At 44.4% G+C, this 18,366-nt stretch overlaps 1 protein-coding gene across 1 annotated transcript in view; it reads right to left on the bottom strand.

Annotated features, from left to right (window-relative positions):
* BRWD1 (bromodomain and WD repeat domain containing 1) overlaps positions 1–13,886 on the bottom strand; it is a 97,559-nt gene extending 83,673 nt beyond the window's left edge. The window contains exons 1-7 of the mRNA XM_070407183.1: positions 13,749–13,886; positions 13,586–13,644; positions 13,399–13,428; positions 13,170–13,229; positions 2,806–2,956; positions 633–731; positions 124–284 (exon numbers count right to left, since the gene is read on the bottom strand). Of these exons, the coding sequence (XP_070263284.1) occupies positions 124–284; positions 633–731; positions 2,806–2,956; positions 13,170–13,229; positions 13,399–13,428; positions 13,586–13,644; positions 13,749–13,797 (609 nt within the window). The 5' untranslated portion in view covers positions 13,798–13,886. The remainder of the gene's footprint in view (positions 1–123; positions 285–632; positions 732–2,805; positions 2,957–13,169; positions 13,230–13,398; positions 13,429–13,585; positions 13,645–13,748) is intronic.
* Between the last annotated feature and the right edge of the window lie 4,480 nt (positions 13,887–18,366).

The raw sequence follows: 18,366 nt of genomic DNA, 5'->3' as shown, positions 1-18,366 counted from the left end.
CCCTTTTTTTTCCCCGCCCTTGACAATCCCCTGGTGAATCTATGTATAAGACTTCTTCAAAGATTCTGGTGAACACCAAAGTGCACCAGATGATAACAAATGGAGTTTAAAATGTTAACTCACTGTAAAGATTCTATGTCCTGTCCTATCAAATGCTACACAGTAAACAGCAGATAGATGTCCAAGAATCCTTCTGTGCATTTTTATATGCTGGTACATGGTTCCTGGAAATGCTGTGCTAAAAGTGGAACACCCTGTGAGTTGTTTGCCTCGATGTATCTCCACTAGGAAATAAAAACAACAAAAATGGTTAAGAGGGTGCCAGTATGTAAAAAGCTAAGAACTCCAAAACAAAAACCTATGTTCAAGAAACAAGGACCCAAGTTTCTTTCCAGTTCTGTTCTACTACAATCACTGGTACAGACTTTTTGTTATAATAAAATTGTTTTTCATTAATTTTTATTACTTTTAGTAATTATTTTAGAAAAACAAATGTGAAAATTGATCCTCGTTACTATTAAAACAACATACTACCACCAGTATTTACTTTTACATTTTAGCATAGCAGTTACAAAATTGGTCAAGAAATTAAAAGAATGGTATCAGAAATATGAAAGGCCAGCCTCACTTACCAAGACTTGGTGGGTAACCGTAATTCACTGGCATTTCAGGAGGTCTTCCTCTATGAAGAGCAGCAAAGGCAGAGCCCTTCCAAACTGTGTGCCTGCAGTCTTTAAAATGAATTTTAGATACACATAAAATCTTGAAAGTTAACCCCAAGAAAGATTTTATAGAATACTTACGTATATTTTAATAAACTGTTTATTCAAAGTTTTACCAACTAATAATATACTTTAACAGAAAAGCCCTAGAAGTTTATTAGACTATTTCTGAGGGGGAAAAATTTTAAGACATCTCAGATACAACAACAACTAACATTGTGTAGCACTTTACAATTTACAAAGTGCTTTCCACATACATTATCTCATGGAATCCTCACAACAACCCTGTGAGGTAGGTATTAATCGCCAATTTACAAGTGAGGTAACTGAGGCTCAAAGGTTCCAGGACCTTTAAAGAGATCCACTACAAATGATCAGTCAAGATGGGCCACAAAACCAGGTCTTTTGACTCCAAGTCCCATTCAATGCCAAATAAGTTTTTATTTTTCAATGTGGAATTATTCCATACAATAGTAACAATAAAAAGTCTTCATCACAACTGATTCAGCTTTCCAAAAATGGAAATTTTTGTAGGAAAATTTTTAAGTCTTTGATTTTCATGAAAATCCTTTATTAATTGTTTAAATGTCATTGACTTTTAAAATTAATGTTGGCCAATATTACCATGACTTTAATCTCCTCGGGAAAGACTGACAAAATTAAAATGGCTTTCCTCTTGTTTACGGGTCATGGCTGATCTTTACACAAGAGCATATATGTAGAATCTGTGAGTCTGAACACTAACCCTAATTGCCCATCCCCCTTTGACCTACCAGTGAATATACCAAGAAAAAACATCTGCCCCTCTATAGGAGGAAGCAGCAGAACACAGACTATGCTGTGCTAGAAATTAGCTTCTTCACAACTGAAAGAGGATGGGAAGAAAGGCATCCTACTAAACCTCCACTGAGCCTCGGGTGCCCCAAACAAACAGGCAAATTACGTTTTACATGAATGGATTCATTACCACTATCATGATCAAAGAGCAGTTACTAGGCATCCTCCGTGGCACTAGTGCAAAACAAACAGAGAAATATAGTCCCTACCCCTAGGACAGCTTGCTGAAGTCTCTTCTAAGGTCTGCCAGTTCTAAAGCAGTGCTCATCACAAAATGACATTGAGCTTGACACAAGTTAAGAAAACAGGCTACCCAGGCAACCACTATATAACAACCTAAAACAGAATAATTACAAGGTGAATAGGGACACAGAAGAAAGAAGAATATGAACAGTTTCCTGATTCAAGCCACAGTGTGGCATAGCCATAGAGCACTAAGAAACAACTAAAGCTGACAAACCGGTCTGGCATGGAACCAAGAGGGGAGACTGGTTCTTTCTCAGTCAAGCTTTATACTGGTGGTACATCTAAAAGGCAGCATCACGTGAGCAAGAGATCTTAAAAATAACCACGGGGATAAACTTGAGGTATGCTCAAGATCAGAAGAGCCAACATTCTTGCCATTTGCAGTTAAGCCACGTTGTATACATAGATCATATCACATACATGTACTTAGTCTGAGTGATTTATACCACGCTAACAGAGAAAGAACAGCAATTCCAACAGTTTGCTACCACATAACTTAGCAAAAAAATTAAGTTGGTGAAAAAAGAACCATGCAATTATACATTTTGGGTGCTTTTTTTCAAACCGCTACCAAATTTAGAAAATTACTTCCCCTTTATAACAAAGGGCTTTCAAAGATCTAAATATCAAATGAAATAATTCTAGCATTTAAAGAGTTTATTAGACACATACAATTACATTCAATGAAGTTATAAGTGAGCTACAAAATGGAAAATTAAGAACTCACATTGATAAAACCTCAAACACATCTCTGAATAAATTCAAACTTTTTAGCTTAACATCTATACCTTCATTTTTTTTTAATGCAGAAGGATCCATTAAACACTTATAGCAATAAAATTCAATGTCTATGCTAAATGCAGAGAATTTTATGTTTATAGTCCACAGCATGGTATATTGTTACATATCACCTTTCTTCCACAATGCTCACGTTACTTCACAATTATAATAATTATTAAGCTAGTAATACAAAGCAGAACACTTCTTCAAATTAAGGTACCTTTTGCTGTACGTAGCAAAGACTGCCTTCCTGCACCAAGTAAAGAAGTGACTCTTGAAATACTGGGTGGAATTTCTTTATCCAACATGGGACCGATGCGCTGGCAGATTTGCAACAGATGATCAGGAGCCACATGCTTATTGGACAAGACCTGAGTGGAGAGCAAGTTTCAAAAGCATTTTATAACAGTACAAAAATATTAAATACTTAGGAAAAGTCTGGCAAAACATGTGAAAACCATGTACAATGAAAACGATAAAACATTACTAAAAGAAATTAAGGAAGATTTAAATAAACAGTAAATTGATGTACAGATTCAAAGCTATCCCAATCAAAATCCAGGCATGTTTTTTGTAGAAATTGACAATTCCAATCTAAAATTCATATGCAAATGCAATGGCCTAGAAAAGCCAAAGTACCTTTAAAAAAAAAAGTTAAGAGTTAACAATATCTGACTTCATAGCTTGTTATATAAGGATGACTGATTTTTGATAAAGGTTCAAAGGAGAAAAGATAATCTTTTGAACAAATGGTGCTGAAATAAATGGATATCCACTTGTCAAAAATACTAACTTCGATCCAACATCATACCATAAACAAAAATTATCGCAAGGCAGATCATTGATTTAAAAGTATAATCTTAAAGCCATAAAACATATAATAAAACACTGGAAAAATCTTTATGACGTTAGATTAGGCAAATATTTCTAATGACACCAAAAGCACAATCCACAAAAACAAATTAATAAATTGGACTTCATCCAAACAACTTCGGTTTTTTTCAAAAGGAACTGTTAAGAGAATGAAAAGACGACCCACAGACTAAAAGAATATATTTGCAAATCACTTATCTGAAAAGGACTTGCAAAATTCAATAATTAAAAAAAAACACCCTTATTTTTAAAAATGAGCAAAAGATTTGAACGAACACTTCACCAAAGAAGATATACAGATGGCAAATAAACACATGAAACGATACTCAACATCACTGGTAACTGATGAATACAAAATAAAATCATGAGATATCATGTGTGCAGGGAGGCAACAAGTGACAGAACACCCAATCACACACCCTAGGGATGACTCATAGTCTGAGTGTCACCTTGGGAAGTGCCTTGAAAGTGTCAACACATAATTCCAATTTTATCAGTGGGTGTCCCCCGTGAGGGAGCACCCGAATGAGTGGTTCCCAGAAGCTAGTAAAACACCAGACTCCTGCCTGGCACCACCTGGGGGGGCGGGGGGAGGAACAAGCTCAGACACACCCCACCGGTGACCGGGGTTTTCACCTCCAGAAAGACAGGAGCACCAGGTGGCCCCCTCCCATTGACAGGACCATGGTGCAGTGGGGCAGGGGGTTGGGGTAAAGTCTGTGGGAGAACAGCCAGGTCTCCTGACTCCCAGCGGGCCCAGTCATCCCTAAACTTCCAAGAGGGCGTATCACTTTTTAGTTACACCCTTATAGAAAAGCCACTGTCAACACCTTCAAACATTTACATGTAAATACAGGCAAATGTAAAGACTTAAAATTGAGGCTCTACCAGAGGTCTTTTCCAAGCAGATGCCTCTCAATTTGGAACCAGCTTCAAGTATACCAATGATAACACAACCGACTTATACCAGATGAAAGTGGGTAGGACACTCTCCTGACCCACAAGAGATGTGGTTAGGAGTCCCAGCCCTACAACTAACTAGTTATGGAATCTTGGACAAGGTATTTTCTAAGACCCCAATTCTTATTCAAAAATAACAATAGGCAAAATTATGTGCTTACAAATTACAAGATACACACCTAAGTATTTTAAGGTTTTGACTAATTCCTCTCTACATTAATGATAATAGCTAACATTTACATAGTGATTACAGACATTAAGAACTTTATATATACTAACTTATTATACCTCCCAACTATTTATCCTCATTTTACAGATATAAACACACAAGGCACAGGCATTAAATAACCTGCCCAGAATCAAGAGCTACTAGTAAATGGCAAAGCTAAAAATATAAACCCAAGCTGTCTAGTTCTGCAACTCTCCATCATTGGATCATTGTAATCAGCTCTACTACATCTTAATAAAAGTAGTCAGTAATGAAATAATCAAGCAATATCGTAAGACTTCTAGAGTCCAAGTGGCCTCAAAATATTTAAAGCCAAATATGTGCAAATGGTTTAAAATCAGTATAGAATTTTTTCTAATCAGTTAGATTTTTCACATTCAAATCTCATATACCTAATGCAACAGAAATACTAAAATGAGTCTCAGTCTAATTCTGAAGTAATAATGCATGCATAATTCATCCTGCACTGCTATAGTTATTGCATAATTGTTAACACAGAAGCTTTGTGTTCAAAATGCCACTTCTAATTTCTATTCAAAAAAGGAAAGATAGTAGCTCTGACCAGGTTACTCAGTAGGTTAGAGCAGCATCCTGATATGCCAAGGTGGTGGATTCGATCCCCCCTCAGAGAACATATAAGAATCAACCAATGGCCCTGGCTGGTTTGGCTCAGTGGATAGAGCATTGGCCTGGGGACTGAAGGGTCCCGATTTGGCCAGGTTTCAGGCAATGCCCTGTAGGGGGCGTTCAGGAGGCAGCTGATCAATGATTCTCATCACTGATGTTTCTCTCTCTCTCCCTCTCCCTTCCTCTCTGGAAAAAAAAAAAAGACTTTGAACCCAGTTGGCGGAGTGGCGGCTGGGGCAGGGGCTTTGGCAGCGGCTGAAAGCTTGAATCTGGGCTGGCCTGCAATGGAGCCCACCGCAGGGAGCAAGAAGGAGAGTGGAGGAGGCACAGCTACAGGGAAATGCGTGAATAGATCTTGGTGCCAAGACCTCCCTCCATTGAGGACTTCACCTAGTGAAGCCCATTAGCCGTGGCACCTTTGGGAAGGTGTATCTAGTACAGAAAGGTGGCAAGTTGTATGCAGCCAAGGTTGTCAAAAAAGCAAACATGATCAACAAAAAAATGACTGATCAGGTACAAGCTGAGAGGGATGCACTGGCCCTAAGTAAAAGTCCTTACATTGTCCATTTGTACTACTCCCTGCAGTCAGCAAACAATGTCTACTTGCTAATGGAAAACCTTATTGGTGATGTCAAATCTCTCCTACATATATATGGTGATTTTGATGAAAAGATGGCTGTAAAATATATTTCTAAAGTGGCACTGGCTCTAGATTACCTTCATAGACATGGAATCATTCACAGGGATTTGAAACCAGACAATATGCTTATTTCTAATGAAGGTCATATTAAACTAACTGATTTTGGCCTTTCCAAAGTTTACTTTGAATAGATCTATCAATATGATGGATAGCACCATCATTGGCTAAACCTAGTTACAGATTTATAACACCATCAATGGCTAAACCTAGGCAAGATTTATTCAAGAACACCAGGACAAATATTATCTCTCATCAGCTCTTTGGGTTTTCACCCACCAGTTGAAGAAGAAAGTGAAGACTGCAAAGATTCTTTCAGCCCATGTATCTGAAACATCACAGCTTTCTCAAGGACAAATTTGTCCTATGTCTGTAGAACAAAAGGACAGTACTCCTTATTCTAGCAAACTACTAAAATCATTTCCCACCCTGCTTCGCCCCAGGCCTTCACCACCCTATTTCTGTGTCCATAGGTCTTGGAACAGTTGCCTCCAACCCCAGAATGCCTGTAGAGTGTCTAACTTCTAATCTACTCCAGTCTAGGAAAAGGCTGGCTACATCCAGTGCCAGTAGTCAGTCCTACACTTTTGTATCCAGTATGGAATCTGAATGCCACAGCAGTCCTACATGGGAAAAAGATTGCCAGGTTAGAGTGAAATTTATCTTAACCATAACCAATTATGTATGTGAAATTAATGATGGAAATACTTTTTACCTTTTCATTTAAATTCCGTATGGAAATGAAACTGTTAAGTGAACAGCAGTAAAGTTACTCTTCATTTTCCTGTACATCCTGACAAATTCTTTTGAAATATTTTACTTTTTGCCCTAGCCGGTTTGGCTCAGTGGATAGACATTGGCCTGCGGACTGAAAAGTCCTGGGTTCGATTCCAGTCAGGGGCACATGCCCAGGTTGCAGGCTCAATCCCCAGTTGGGGGCATGCAGGAGGCAGGCGATCAATAATTCTCTGTCATCACTGATGTTTCTATCTCTCCCTCCCTCACCCTTCCTCTCTGAAATCAATAAAAATGTATTAAAAAAGAAAAAAGAATCAACCAATGCACAAATAAGTGTAACAAATCAATGTTTCTTTCTCTTTCTCACTGTCTAAAATATCAATAATTTTTTTAACTTTAACTTTTTGAAAAAAGAAAAGATAGTAATAAACAATATATTTTATATAGTCCTAAGGAAATGGATTAAGCTTTTAAAAAGGAACATAGTACATAATGCAATATACAGATAATGTATTATATTGTGCACTTGAAACATATAATCTTGTTAACCAATGTCATCCCAATAAATTTAATTTAAAAAAAATTTCTAATGGGATGTGTAACTTCCATCTATCTCATGGCCATTCAATGCTAAATAGTGCTCTAACTCAGCATTCACCAACCGGTCGCCAGTGAAGTCCGAAAGGTTGGTGACCATTGCTCTGACCTACAAATAAAGTACACACCTTAACAGAAATTTTAAGAAATCAAAAATCATATGAAACATTTAATAACCAAACTGTTGATTGAGAACAAGCTGGATTAGCTTAAAAATAATTTTTTAGCCCATCACACAGCTGAGGAAACAAATCTACAAATTAACTATACCACAGAAACTAATGAGCCCTTCTGTGAACTGACCAGATGAGAATAAAGAAAAACCTGTCAAACTTCAAGTTCACAGCCACCTGTGGGCTGGCATGACTGACCGGAACGCTGAGGAGCCTCAGTCAGTGAGTCTGCACTCACCCCAATTCCATCCCACAGGCCTTCACCAACTGCACCCGGCAAACTGGGTGCAGAGCAGCTAAGGGAGAACGCGACCCTCCACAAGTGCGCTGCAGAGGCCCTCCTGAGGCTAGGAATGAAAGAACAGGAGGAAAGCCAAGGGCAGGACTGGAGATCAAAGAGTACTCTTCCACAACCCAAAAAGGTAGCAGCAGCAAATAAACTACAGCAAGACCTCACTAAGTTTAGGAAGCGCACAACTCGGCTATGAAGAAAGACATCTCAGGAATCTCCCGTTCCCATAACCCACTCTACTGGAAGGGAAATCCTGATCCCACCCTCAAAACATATAAAGCCAGTGACCAACTAAATGCAACTAATGCTACAAGTCCAGGGAAGATTAGATACAAATTAGACTGACCCAGCCCTACCCACGTAACAACTGAGAAAGAAAAGAGCACATCCTTTACTGGGGCTAATGATACTGCTTTAGCCTCTACTTTTTTTTTTTTTAACATATTTTTATTGATTTCAGAGAGGAAGGGAGAGGGAGAGATAGAAACATCAATGATGAGAAAAAATCATTGATCAGCTACCTCCTGCATGTTCCCACCAGGGATCAAGCCTGGACATGTGCCCTTGACTGGAATCAAACCTGGGACCCTTCATTCCGCAGGCCGATGCTCTATCCACAGAGCCAAACTTGCTAGGGCCAGCCTCTACTCTTTTTAACACAAAAAGGCCCAGTATACTTCAAAGATAATGAGCCCGGCCAGTGTTCCTAAATGGTTAGATTCCCCACTGGGGCATATGCCCAGGTTGCAGGTTCAGTCCACAGTAGGTGATGTGCAGGAGGCAGCCAATTGATGATTCCCATCATTGATGTTTCTCTCTTTCTCACTCTTCTTCCTCTCTGAAATCATTAAAAAACATTTTTTTAAAAAGATGAGACAAAGTAAATTATGTGACCCACAGTCAAGAGGAGTTGTCCCTAGACGCAGATGCAGAGATGGCCCAGATGCTCAAAAGTGCTCAGCCATTATTTCTTCAAAATAATTATTTTGCCCCATCTTCTATCCTTTCCATTTGGGACTTAATGCATTAAACTATTTAATATCCTGAAGATTCAAAAAGCTCAGAGAACCCCAAGCAAAATAAATGCAAATACGTTGGCACATGTGGTATGCCTACCTTCTGACATGGCCTCCCACCCCTCTCTCCTGGTATTCATAGCCCGGGCTTCCCTCGCAGCCCCAGCTTCGTCCGGAAGGATGTCCAGTCTAATTATGATATTATGCTTTTATTATTATAGATTTTTTTTTAACTACATGAGCTTAGAACCAGTGCCTTCTCCAGTCAAGCTTTCAGCTCTAACCAATACTTTGATAGCAGCCTTGAGAGAGACTAAGATAACTCATCCCAGCTGTGCCTGGACTCCTGACTTACAGAAACTGAGAGATAATAAATCTTATTGTTTAGAGCCACCAAGTTTTGGGGTAATTTGTTATGCAGCCATAGATAACGACTACAGTACATCATAGTAAAACTGCTGAAAATCCAAGACAGAATGAAAATCTGCATAAGCAGCTAAGGAAAAAAAATATCTTCAAAGGAACAACAGTAAGAATGCTGGCTTTTCAAAAAGCAACAACTAATCAACTAGAATCTCACAGCTAACAAAAATTACTTAAAAAATAAAAAGAGCCCTGGCCAGCGTGGCTCAGTTGGCATCCTCCCTTGCACTGAACAGTTGTTGGTTTGATTCCTGGTCAGAGTATATACTGCGGTTGCAGGCTCGACCCAGAGGGGGGCATGCAGGAGGCAGCCAATAGATGTTTCGCTCTCATATCAATGTTTCTCTCTCTCTCTCTCTCTCTCTCTCTCTCTCTCTCTCTCAGATCAATAAAAGCATATCCTCAGGTGAGGATTAGAAAAAAATAAAAATATTTTTCATAAATACAGACAAAACGTTTTCAAATCAAAAAAAGGAAAACTGAAGTAATTGACAACAAACCATTATAATACCAAAATAAGTTGTTCAGAGTGAAGAAAAATAATCAGACAAGACAAATGAAAAGCAATTTAAAACATCAGAAAAGGTATACAGATGAGTAAGCAAATGAATATTGATTTTAAAACACTAGCAGGCACTAGCCAGTTTGGGTCAGTGAACTGAGCGTCGGCCGGAGAGCTGAAGGCTCCTGGGTTTGATTCCTATCAAGGGCCCGTACCTCAGTTGCAGGCTTTATCCAGGCCCTGGTCAGGGCACTTGCCAGAGGCAACCAATTAATGTGTCAACACATCATGTTTCTCTCTTGTCTCTCCCCCTCCCTTCCACTCTCTCTAAAAATCAATGGAAAAAATATCCTCAGGTAAGAATTAACAACAAAATCTATACTAATAAAAGGGTAATATGCTAATTAGACTGGGAGACCTTCCGACAAAGCCATGATGGTGGGTCTGAGGCAGAGGTGGTTAGGGGCGAACAGGCGGGGAGGGGGTGGCAGTTGGGGGCAAGCAGGATCAGGCTGGCAGTGGGAGGCAGTCGGGGGCAATCAGGCTGGCAGGGAGAGTGGTTAGGGGCGATCAGGCAGGTGAGCGGTTAGGAGCCAGCGGTGACAGATTGCAAGAGGACCTAAACCAGCAGTCAGGCATCCCCCAAGGAGTCCCAAATTGGAGAGGGTGCAGGCTGGGCTGAGGGACACCGTGCACGAATTTCGTGCACCAGGCCACTAGTTAAGAAATGAAACAATAGCAGTAACACCTGGAAAAATTTTTCAACAGGTCAAAATAAAATATAATAGCTCAAAGGGCAGAAGGGTGACAACTAACAGCTTCTTCCTCTTCAAGAATTCCAGCTGACAGTTTTCTAATTAAAAATTTTTTTCTAGCCCTGGCTGGTTTGGCTCAGTGGATAGAGCACTGGTCTGCGGACTGAAGGGTCCTGGGTTCGATTCCTGCCAAGGGCACATGCCTAGGTTTCGGGCTCGATCCCCAGTAGGGGGAGTGCAGGAGGCAGCCGATCAATGACTCTCATCATTGATGTTTCTATCTCTCTCTCCCTCTCCTTTCCTCTCTGAAATCAATAAAAATATATTTTTTAAAAACGTTTTTTCTATAATAACCCAACTCAATTCAGTCATTTAAATATAATTTTTTCTTAATTAAAGAAACAGAGTAGCCCTAGCCGGTTTGGCTCAGTGTATGGAGTGACTACCATACACATGTGGTACGCCCAGGTTCGATTCCAGTCAAGGGCACATGCCCAGGTTGCATGCTCCGTCCCTAGTAGCTGTCCCTAGTAGGGGGTGTGCAGGAGGCAGCCGATCAATGATTTTCTCTCATCATTTATGTTTATCTCTCTCTCCCTCTCCCTTCCTCTCTGAAATCAATAAAACTATACATTTAAAAAAAAAACACACACACACAAAAAAATAACGAAACAGGGTAGGCCCTGGCCAGGTATCTCAGTTGGTTAGAACATCATCCCAAGTTTTCCAAGTTCAATCCCCAGTGAGGACACACACAAGAATCAACCAATGAGTACATAGATAAGTGGAACAGCTTATGTTTTTCTCTCTTTCTCCTTCCTTACTCTCTCTAAGGCTGGTGGACGATTTGTTATTCTATTTGACAATTTGATAGCTTATAATAAAATAGATAATATACCTCAAATAGAAACCAAAATAAATATAGCAAACTAGTAATGAATTTGTTCATGGTATATGAGGACTCATTACATATACATTTGAAATACTTCTTAAAAAATTTTTAAAGCAAGACTTTCATTGGAGAACTAGAAGCTACTCACATACCTTTAACAAAACAATTCTCCTCTAGACAGAAGCTCATCCTGTTCCACTTAGTGCTGGATGGGGTGGGGGCGAGGAAGGTAGAGGAGGAAAAGGATACCCACCACACAGACCAAATCAGCAGGCACTGAGCAATGAATGTTACAGCCACATCACAGGAGTGTATCAGAGACTTTCAATCATTTTAAGCAAAATGTTAAGAGTTTTAAACAATTCTGACAGCAAAAGCCAAAATGTGTATGCCTATTAAAATATATGTCTATTTCCACTAAGTATTCATTACACTTGCTTCAAAATTTAAACAACTTTCTCTTCAGCAGCATCTTTACTGTCAGTCACGTCAACACTTCTGTGCTTCACTGAAAACACTATTATCTCTTACCAACAAAAGACTCCAGACCAGTCCTTTACACGTTTCCTTACATGAAAAACAAATCTCAAAGTATCAAACTCAATAAAACAAAAACTCCACCATCATGCAGAATTTTCAGAACTCGCTTTCTTGAAAATATTTGCTTTTTAAAATTCGCAACAAAAAATCTCTAGTAAGACAAACATTAAAACTGGCAACTGAAATAGAATCCCTTAGTTAACTTTGTGTTAATGCATAACTGGTCATACACAGATGACAAATCTCCTTGTTTATTTCTTATCCTTTTTATTTAATTCAGGAATGAAAATTGTGTCCTACAACTTTGCTTACAAATATTAGAAATGTGGTAAGAGATTATTCAAGAACTCTTTATTTAGTTGTTTTGCAAATACAAGACGCTGAATACGGCCCAGCAACTAAAGAAATCCTTTGTCCTAATACACAAATTGACAAAAACTTTTTTCTGGAAAATGTTTTTATTCCACTATGGACAAACGAATGGATAAAACCTAATTAAATACTGTGATGGCAACTAAATTAAGTTGACAAAGTATAACAGAGAGAGAACTACAATCTATGTTAATGGTGCTCCCAAAACAGAAACTGCAGTTAGAACCTACATTATGTCCAGCAGATGACTGTAAAAATTCATCAAAATGAATCCGTTTTTAAGGCATTCAACAAGTGCACCGTTGAGAGCAGCAAAACTAAGGGAGGCGTGACATTCTCACAGCATCAATATTTTTATTTTTATTACGATGATGAGGTCAACGGAAAAAAAAGCTAAAGAGGAGCATTTCTCCACCTTTTCAGACACCAGAGGTTCTATCTATTCCTGGGGAACAAGTGGCCTGAGATGTGGGCGGGGCCCAGGGAAGACGACCAATCAGCGCTAGAGTTACAAGTCTGGGGAAGAAGACGGACGGCCGGGAGCAGCTCGCGGGAGGGCGGGCGCGCCGCCGCGCGCACGCGCGCCCCCGCCGCCCACCCTCGGCAGCGCACCTGGGGGCCACTCCGCCGCAAACCGCCCGCCGGGCCGCCCCCTCCGCCGCCCTGCCGACCCTGGGGGGCCCCCTGGGCGCCGTTTCCTACCAAAACAAACACAGCCACCCCAAATACAAAACAAAACAAAACCAACCGCGGGAAGCCCAGCAAACGCCGCGACCGGCCGCCCGCCCGCCCGCCCGCCGGCCGCCGAGCGCGGCTCGGACACTTCGCCCCACCGGCCCGAGCCCCGAAAAGGGGGTGGGGGCTCGGAGACCCTGGCCGCAAATGTCAAAAGCCTCACCAATTCCTCGTAGCTCCTGTTGTGCTCGTTGCCCTCCCAATCCAGCCTCTTCGGCAGCAACTGCAAAGACACGAGATGCACACGAGTGACCACCACGCGGGTCCGGGGCGGGGGCGGGGGCGGCAGGAGAAGGGCAGCGGGGCGGGGGCGGCGGGCGACCCGAACAAGGCCGGGCGGGGGGACGGCGGGGAGCGGAGGGCACGGGGCGGGGGCGCCGCGATGCACAGACCTGGTACTGCTCCAGCTCCTGCACCAGCACCTGCAGCCGACGAGACGCGCAGTTAGAGGGGCGGGGGCCGCACCCCGGTCCACGCACCCCGGTCCACCCACCCGGGTCCACCCGCGCCCTCCTCCCGCGACCCCGGGCGGTGGCGGGGCCGGGACGGGCCGCCGCCGCCGGCGAGGCCCGCGCTCACCTGGGCGGCTCTCCGACACGGGCCGGCCGACAGGTAGCGGGCGATGAGGAAGTACAGCTCTGGGGGGAGACGGGGAATCGGGTCAGGGGCGGGCGCGCGTGAGAGGCGGCCGGGCAGGGACGCGGGCCGGGGCGCCCGGGGAACCGCGGGTGGAGGGCCTTACCGGACTCGATGAGGGGCACCGGGCGTCGGGCGGGCGAGGACTCCGCCATGGCCGGGCCGGGCGCGGGGCGAGGGTGGGAGCGAGCGACGGAGCGTGTAGGCCGCGCCGAGGCCTGACCGGGCCGGCGTCCCTATCCTAGGCGCGCCGCCGCCGCCGCCGCCGCCAGCCGTGCGCGCCGCCAGCGACGCCTCCGCGAAGTAGTCCCTCCGCGGAGGAAAAGTAGTCCCCGAGGGGCGCGGCGCCCGGGACCTCTGGCGGCCGGGCCCCGCCGGGAAGACCGGCCCTCGCTGCCCAGCCCTCCGTCTCGGCGGGCGCCGGAGAGGGGAACCCGGTGGGCGAGGGCCCGGCCCGGCAGCCGGCGGGGGGAGGGGCGGCGCGTGGCCGGATCCCTGCGCGCGGTGAGCGGCCGGCGGTCCAGCCGCGCGGGGGGCGGAGGTCGGCGCCCGCGGGGAGGGGGCCGGGCGCCGCGGGCGCGGGTGGCGACGGGTCCTGGCGCCCGGGGCCCAACTGCGCCCCTGCCCGCCCGGCCTTCCGGGCTCGGGACGCGCAGCCGGCCCGCCGGGTCACCCGAAGGGACCGTTCACGGGCGGTCATCGGGGCCCCTGTATTCGCTCCCCGTCCCCCCCGAAGATCGCTCGCTTCGCAGACGCGAAACCCGAAAAACTGAGCATCGCGCCGCCCGCCAAGAGGAGGAAGGCCGGGCAGCTCCCGCGAGGAGGGGAGGGGAATGCGGGGCGGCCACGGCGTGCGGGCGGCCGGGGGCCCGCGGACGCCGACCCTCCGGGGGTGGAGGGCGCAGCGGGCGGTGCACGGAAGGTAGACTAAGACGGAGCCCGCGTCCTGGGTGGAGCCGCAGGCCGGGGAGGGAAGGGGTTAGTTAAAGGCAATGCAGCGCATCGCGGAGGACGTCGACCTGGCGGGGCCGGGAAAGCAGCCAGGGCATCGCTGGGCGGATGGGGACAGGATGGGAGGAAGCGGGCAGCCTCCGCTCCGAGGGAACGAGCAGGAAACTTGGGGGGGGACCCTGTGTGCCGAGGCTTCTCTTGGGAGCCAGGAGTTGAGGCTGGAGCAGTGGACAAGGGCCAGAAAAACTCCTTTGTCATGCTGGGCCTCCGACCCAGCTGCGTGCGTTCGCCGGGCACGTCCAGAGGCCCCGTCCTGAGCCCCAAAGCACAGCAGTGAGAAAGGGCGCGTCCCCGCCTCCACGGAGCGTGCACCGTCCTCCTGATTCCCACCCCGTGTCCACCCTCCAGGTATAGATGGCAGATGTCAGGGCTCCCGTCGGACTGGGGGGCACTGACCCTGGGTCTTGTCCACCTATGAGATGTGTGACTTGGAGCAAATGCTTCACCTCTGAGCCTCAACCTCTATCACCTGCAAACGAAATGGTATTTGTGCCATTTCACAGGGCTGTGAGGGTTTCATGGGTTCATACATGTTCTTACCATATAGTAAGCACCTTCCACGATCTCTTTTGTAAGTATTTACACCCAGTAGCAAAAGTTCTTAATGTTTGTGAGCAAACAATGCAAACATGTTTGGACAAGGACATAGAGTTAATCCGTTCTTTTATCTGTTCAGCAAACAGTACCAGGTGATGGAGACAACAAGATGAAGGAATGAGCCACAGCTGTGCCTTCAAAGACTTCAGTGTCTTTTAGGGGAAACAGAAGCCAACAGATAATGACAAGATTTAGAGCAGGGGTGGAAGGCAGATCTGCCTGCCTGCGGGAGGGAGGGGCGTCAGAGAAGTCTGAGTTTTCCAGACGTGGGGGTAAAAAGCGATCCCAGCATAGGAACAGCAAGGGGCCAAGAGATGAATAATTTCAAGTATAAGGAACTTGAAGTTTAGTATAACAACTTGGGACTTTAAGGTGTGGATGGGACCCAATAAGTCAAAATCGGGAGCAAGTGAAAGGTTCTAAGGTAGTTTTCATTTCAGGATTAAAACCGAGAGGCAGCCGAAACCGGTTTGGCTCAGTGGATAGAGCGTCGGCCTGCGGACTGAAGGGTCCCGGGTTCGATTCCGGTCAAGGGCATGTACCTGGGTTGCGGGCACATCCCCAGTGGGAGATGTGCAGGAGGCAGCTGGTCGATGTTTCTCTCTCATCGATGTTTCTGACTATCTCTCTCCCTTCCTCTCTGTAAAAAATCAATAAAATATATTTTTTTAAAAACCGAGAGGCAGAAAAAAGTACTTAGTAGACCTATGTTTCCTGAAATAGAAAATGTGTAGATGAATTAGGGTGGATAACTATAAGGAGGGAGAGGAAGAAAGAGGATCAGAAATATGTAGGGGGTTGCCTGGCTCAGTGTGTGGACAGTTCAATTCCCAGTCGAGGCACTTGTCTGGGTTACAGGCTGGCTCCCCATTGGGGGGCCTGCAGGAGGCAGCCAATCCTGTGATGTTTCTATCTATCCCTCTCCCTTCCTCTCTGAAATTAGTTTTTGGTGTTTTTTTTTAAATGTAGGGTGTTGAATGAGGGCGATGAGGTTGGGATACAGTGAGAAGAGTCACAAAAATCTCACCTGGGGGCTCAGTAGGTCCAGGTTGTGTAACCAGTGGAGATGGGGCATACAGGCTATAGCTAAAGTGTTCGGATAGATAACTACTTAGAACAACTTGATCTTTGAAGTTACAGGCATATATTCCTGTGGGACAGTCTGCTCTGCTACTACAAGATTGTGAAGTTAGCAAATGACAAAGACAAAAAGAAGGGAGAATTTAAACTTCCAAAGGTTGACCAAGGAATTACATATTTCATTATGTAACAATATAATAAAAGTAAAACAAAATTGCACCCAAGATATGTTATGAAAATGTATATCCCCAGCACTGGTCATTGCCCAAAACTACAGTTCTGGTGTGGGCAGCATGGGAACCAGGACAAGAGAGAAGGAATATGACATTTGTTTTCCTGTGCAAGAGCCCTGGTGGCTCCTTTCTATCACATTATTTATGTTAATACTCCGACATCCATGACAAGTACTGTTCCTAGATTTGAAATAGAGATTTCTGAAGAGGCAGGATGTCTTCTCCATTCAACTCCCAAGTGAAGAGACCCTGGCTGGACTCTTGTATGCTAGTGAACACGAAGAGAGGGGGATTGTGGGGACCTGCCAGAAGTGGCCTCCAAACAAGGTGAGAATCGTGTATGTGTCCCTCACACAGCTGAATCCAAGCCATTCCAAATGAACACACGAAGGTTTGCTTTGGGGTAAATGGAAATAACTTGAATTTCGCCACAGGAAAGCTGTATGGAGTACTAAAGGATTGAAAAGTTGCTTGGTAAGCGAGGGTTGGAAGATCTTAACGACTGGTGATGTCAGCTGTAGTGCTGTCTCCCATCTCCACTATAAGGAAACTAAGATGTTTTAGTCCTTAGCCAGCAACCCCTCCCCTGGATAAGCATCACTGATCCTCACACAGCTCTTAATCAGGTGCCGTTAACATGCTCAAGTCACAGCTGAGAACGCTGGGTCTGCAAGCCCCAGAGAACAGCACTACCTTAGCCTGAACACAAGCACTGCACAATTCTTTCTCCCCTCACCACTTTTCAGTAAGGAGGAAATCAGGACCTGGTTTTTTCTTTTTTAATATATTTTTATTGACTTGAGAAAGGCAGGAAGAAGGAGAGAGAGAGAGAAATATCAATGGTTAGAAAGAATCATGCGTCAGCTGCTTCCTGCATGGCCCCAACTGGAGATTAAACCCGCAACCCAGGCATGTGCCCTTGACCAAATCGAACCAGGGACCCTTCAGTCTGCAGGCCAACGCTCTATCCACTGAGCCAAACTGGCTAAGGACCTGGTTTTGATTCAGTGTTTGTTTTTTTTACTTTTCTCGATAATTGTTAAAATGGGGATAGCAACTAATACGGTGTGTGTTTCTATGTCCTGCACCCTGCGCTAAACCATTCACATGTGTTCCACAAGATCACACAGTACTTGAGAGAACTGAAATCGAAAAATTCATGTCATAAATGCATGCATGGTCTCAACACAGGCAACTCAAGTTAGATAATCTCTTTTTTTAATTTTCATTTTAAAGATGAGGAAACTGGGGCTCAACGTTTGAGAAGCTAAGGATGAAAAATCTTTAAAAAAAAATTAAAAAGTAGAATTCACTGGGGTGTTCCAAGTCAGCGCAAATGCATTACATGTGAACAGCTTGTCTGGGAAATGGTGAGCAAATCAATCTGTTTCCAACAGTTCACCTAGGAGAGCGGTCAAAAGTGAGGACTAGTGAGTAGATCAGGGTCAGTTTTGTAAGAGTTTTAAAAATAAACAAGCAGTGGAGAGCATGCAAAGAAAATGATACACAAAATTCAAATTCTGACATCATTATGCTAATGCAAATGTAGGTGACCTGAATTTAGGTTCATTCAGCAGGTGGTGCCCACCCATGCACAGTGTGGCAGAGTTCTGAGGGACATAAAAGAGCAGATGACGCTAGAACTATGTAAGCGCGAGACCACCGAACTGCACCAGTACAGGGAGGTGAAATCCAGGTCACAGGAAACCTGCCACCTCCCATCCATTCAACAAGAAATGTATTGAGCACCTTCACTGAGTGTAACTCTGACTTCTGTCAGATCGATCCCCTTGGGAAGAACAG

The sequence above is a fragment of the Myotis yumanensis genome, unplaced genomic scaffold (genome assembly GCF_028538775.1).
Source record: "Myotis yumanensis isolate MYYU_CA2020_CCGP unplaced genomic scaffold, mMyoYum1.0.hap1 SCAF_2, whole genome shotgun sequence".
NCBI classification, from domain to species: Eukaryota; Metazoa; Chordata; class Mammalia; order Chiroptera; family Vespertilionidae; genus Myotis; species Myotis yumanensis.
The sequence above is the reverse complement of the archived record's forward strand: the minus strand, read 5'-3'. Positions and strand labels throughout refer to the sequence as shown.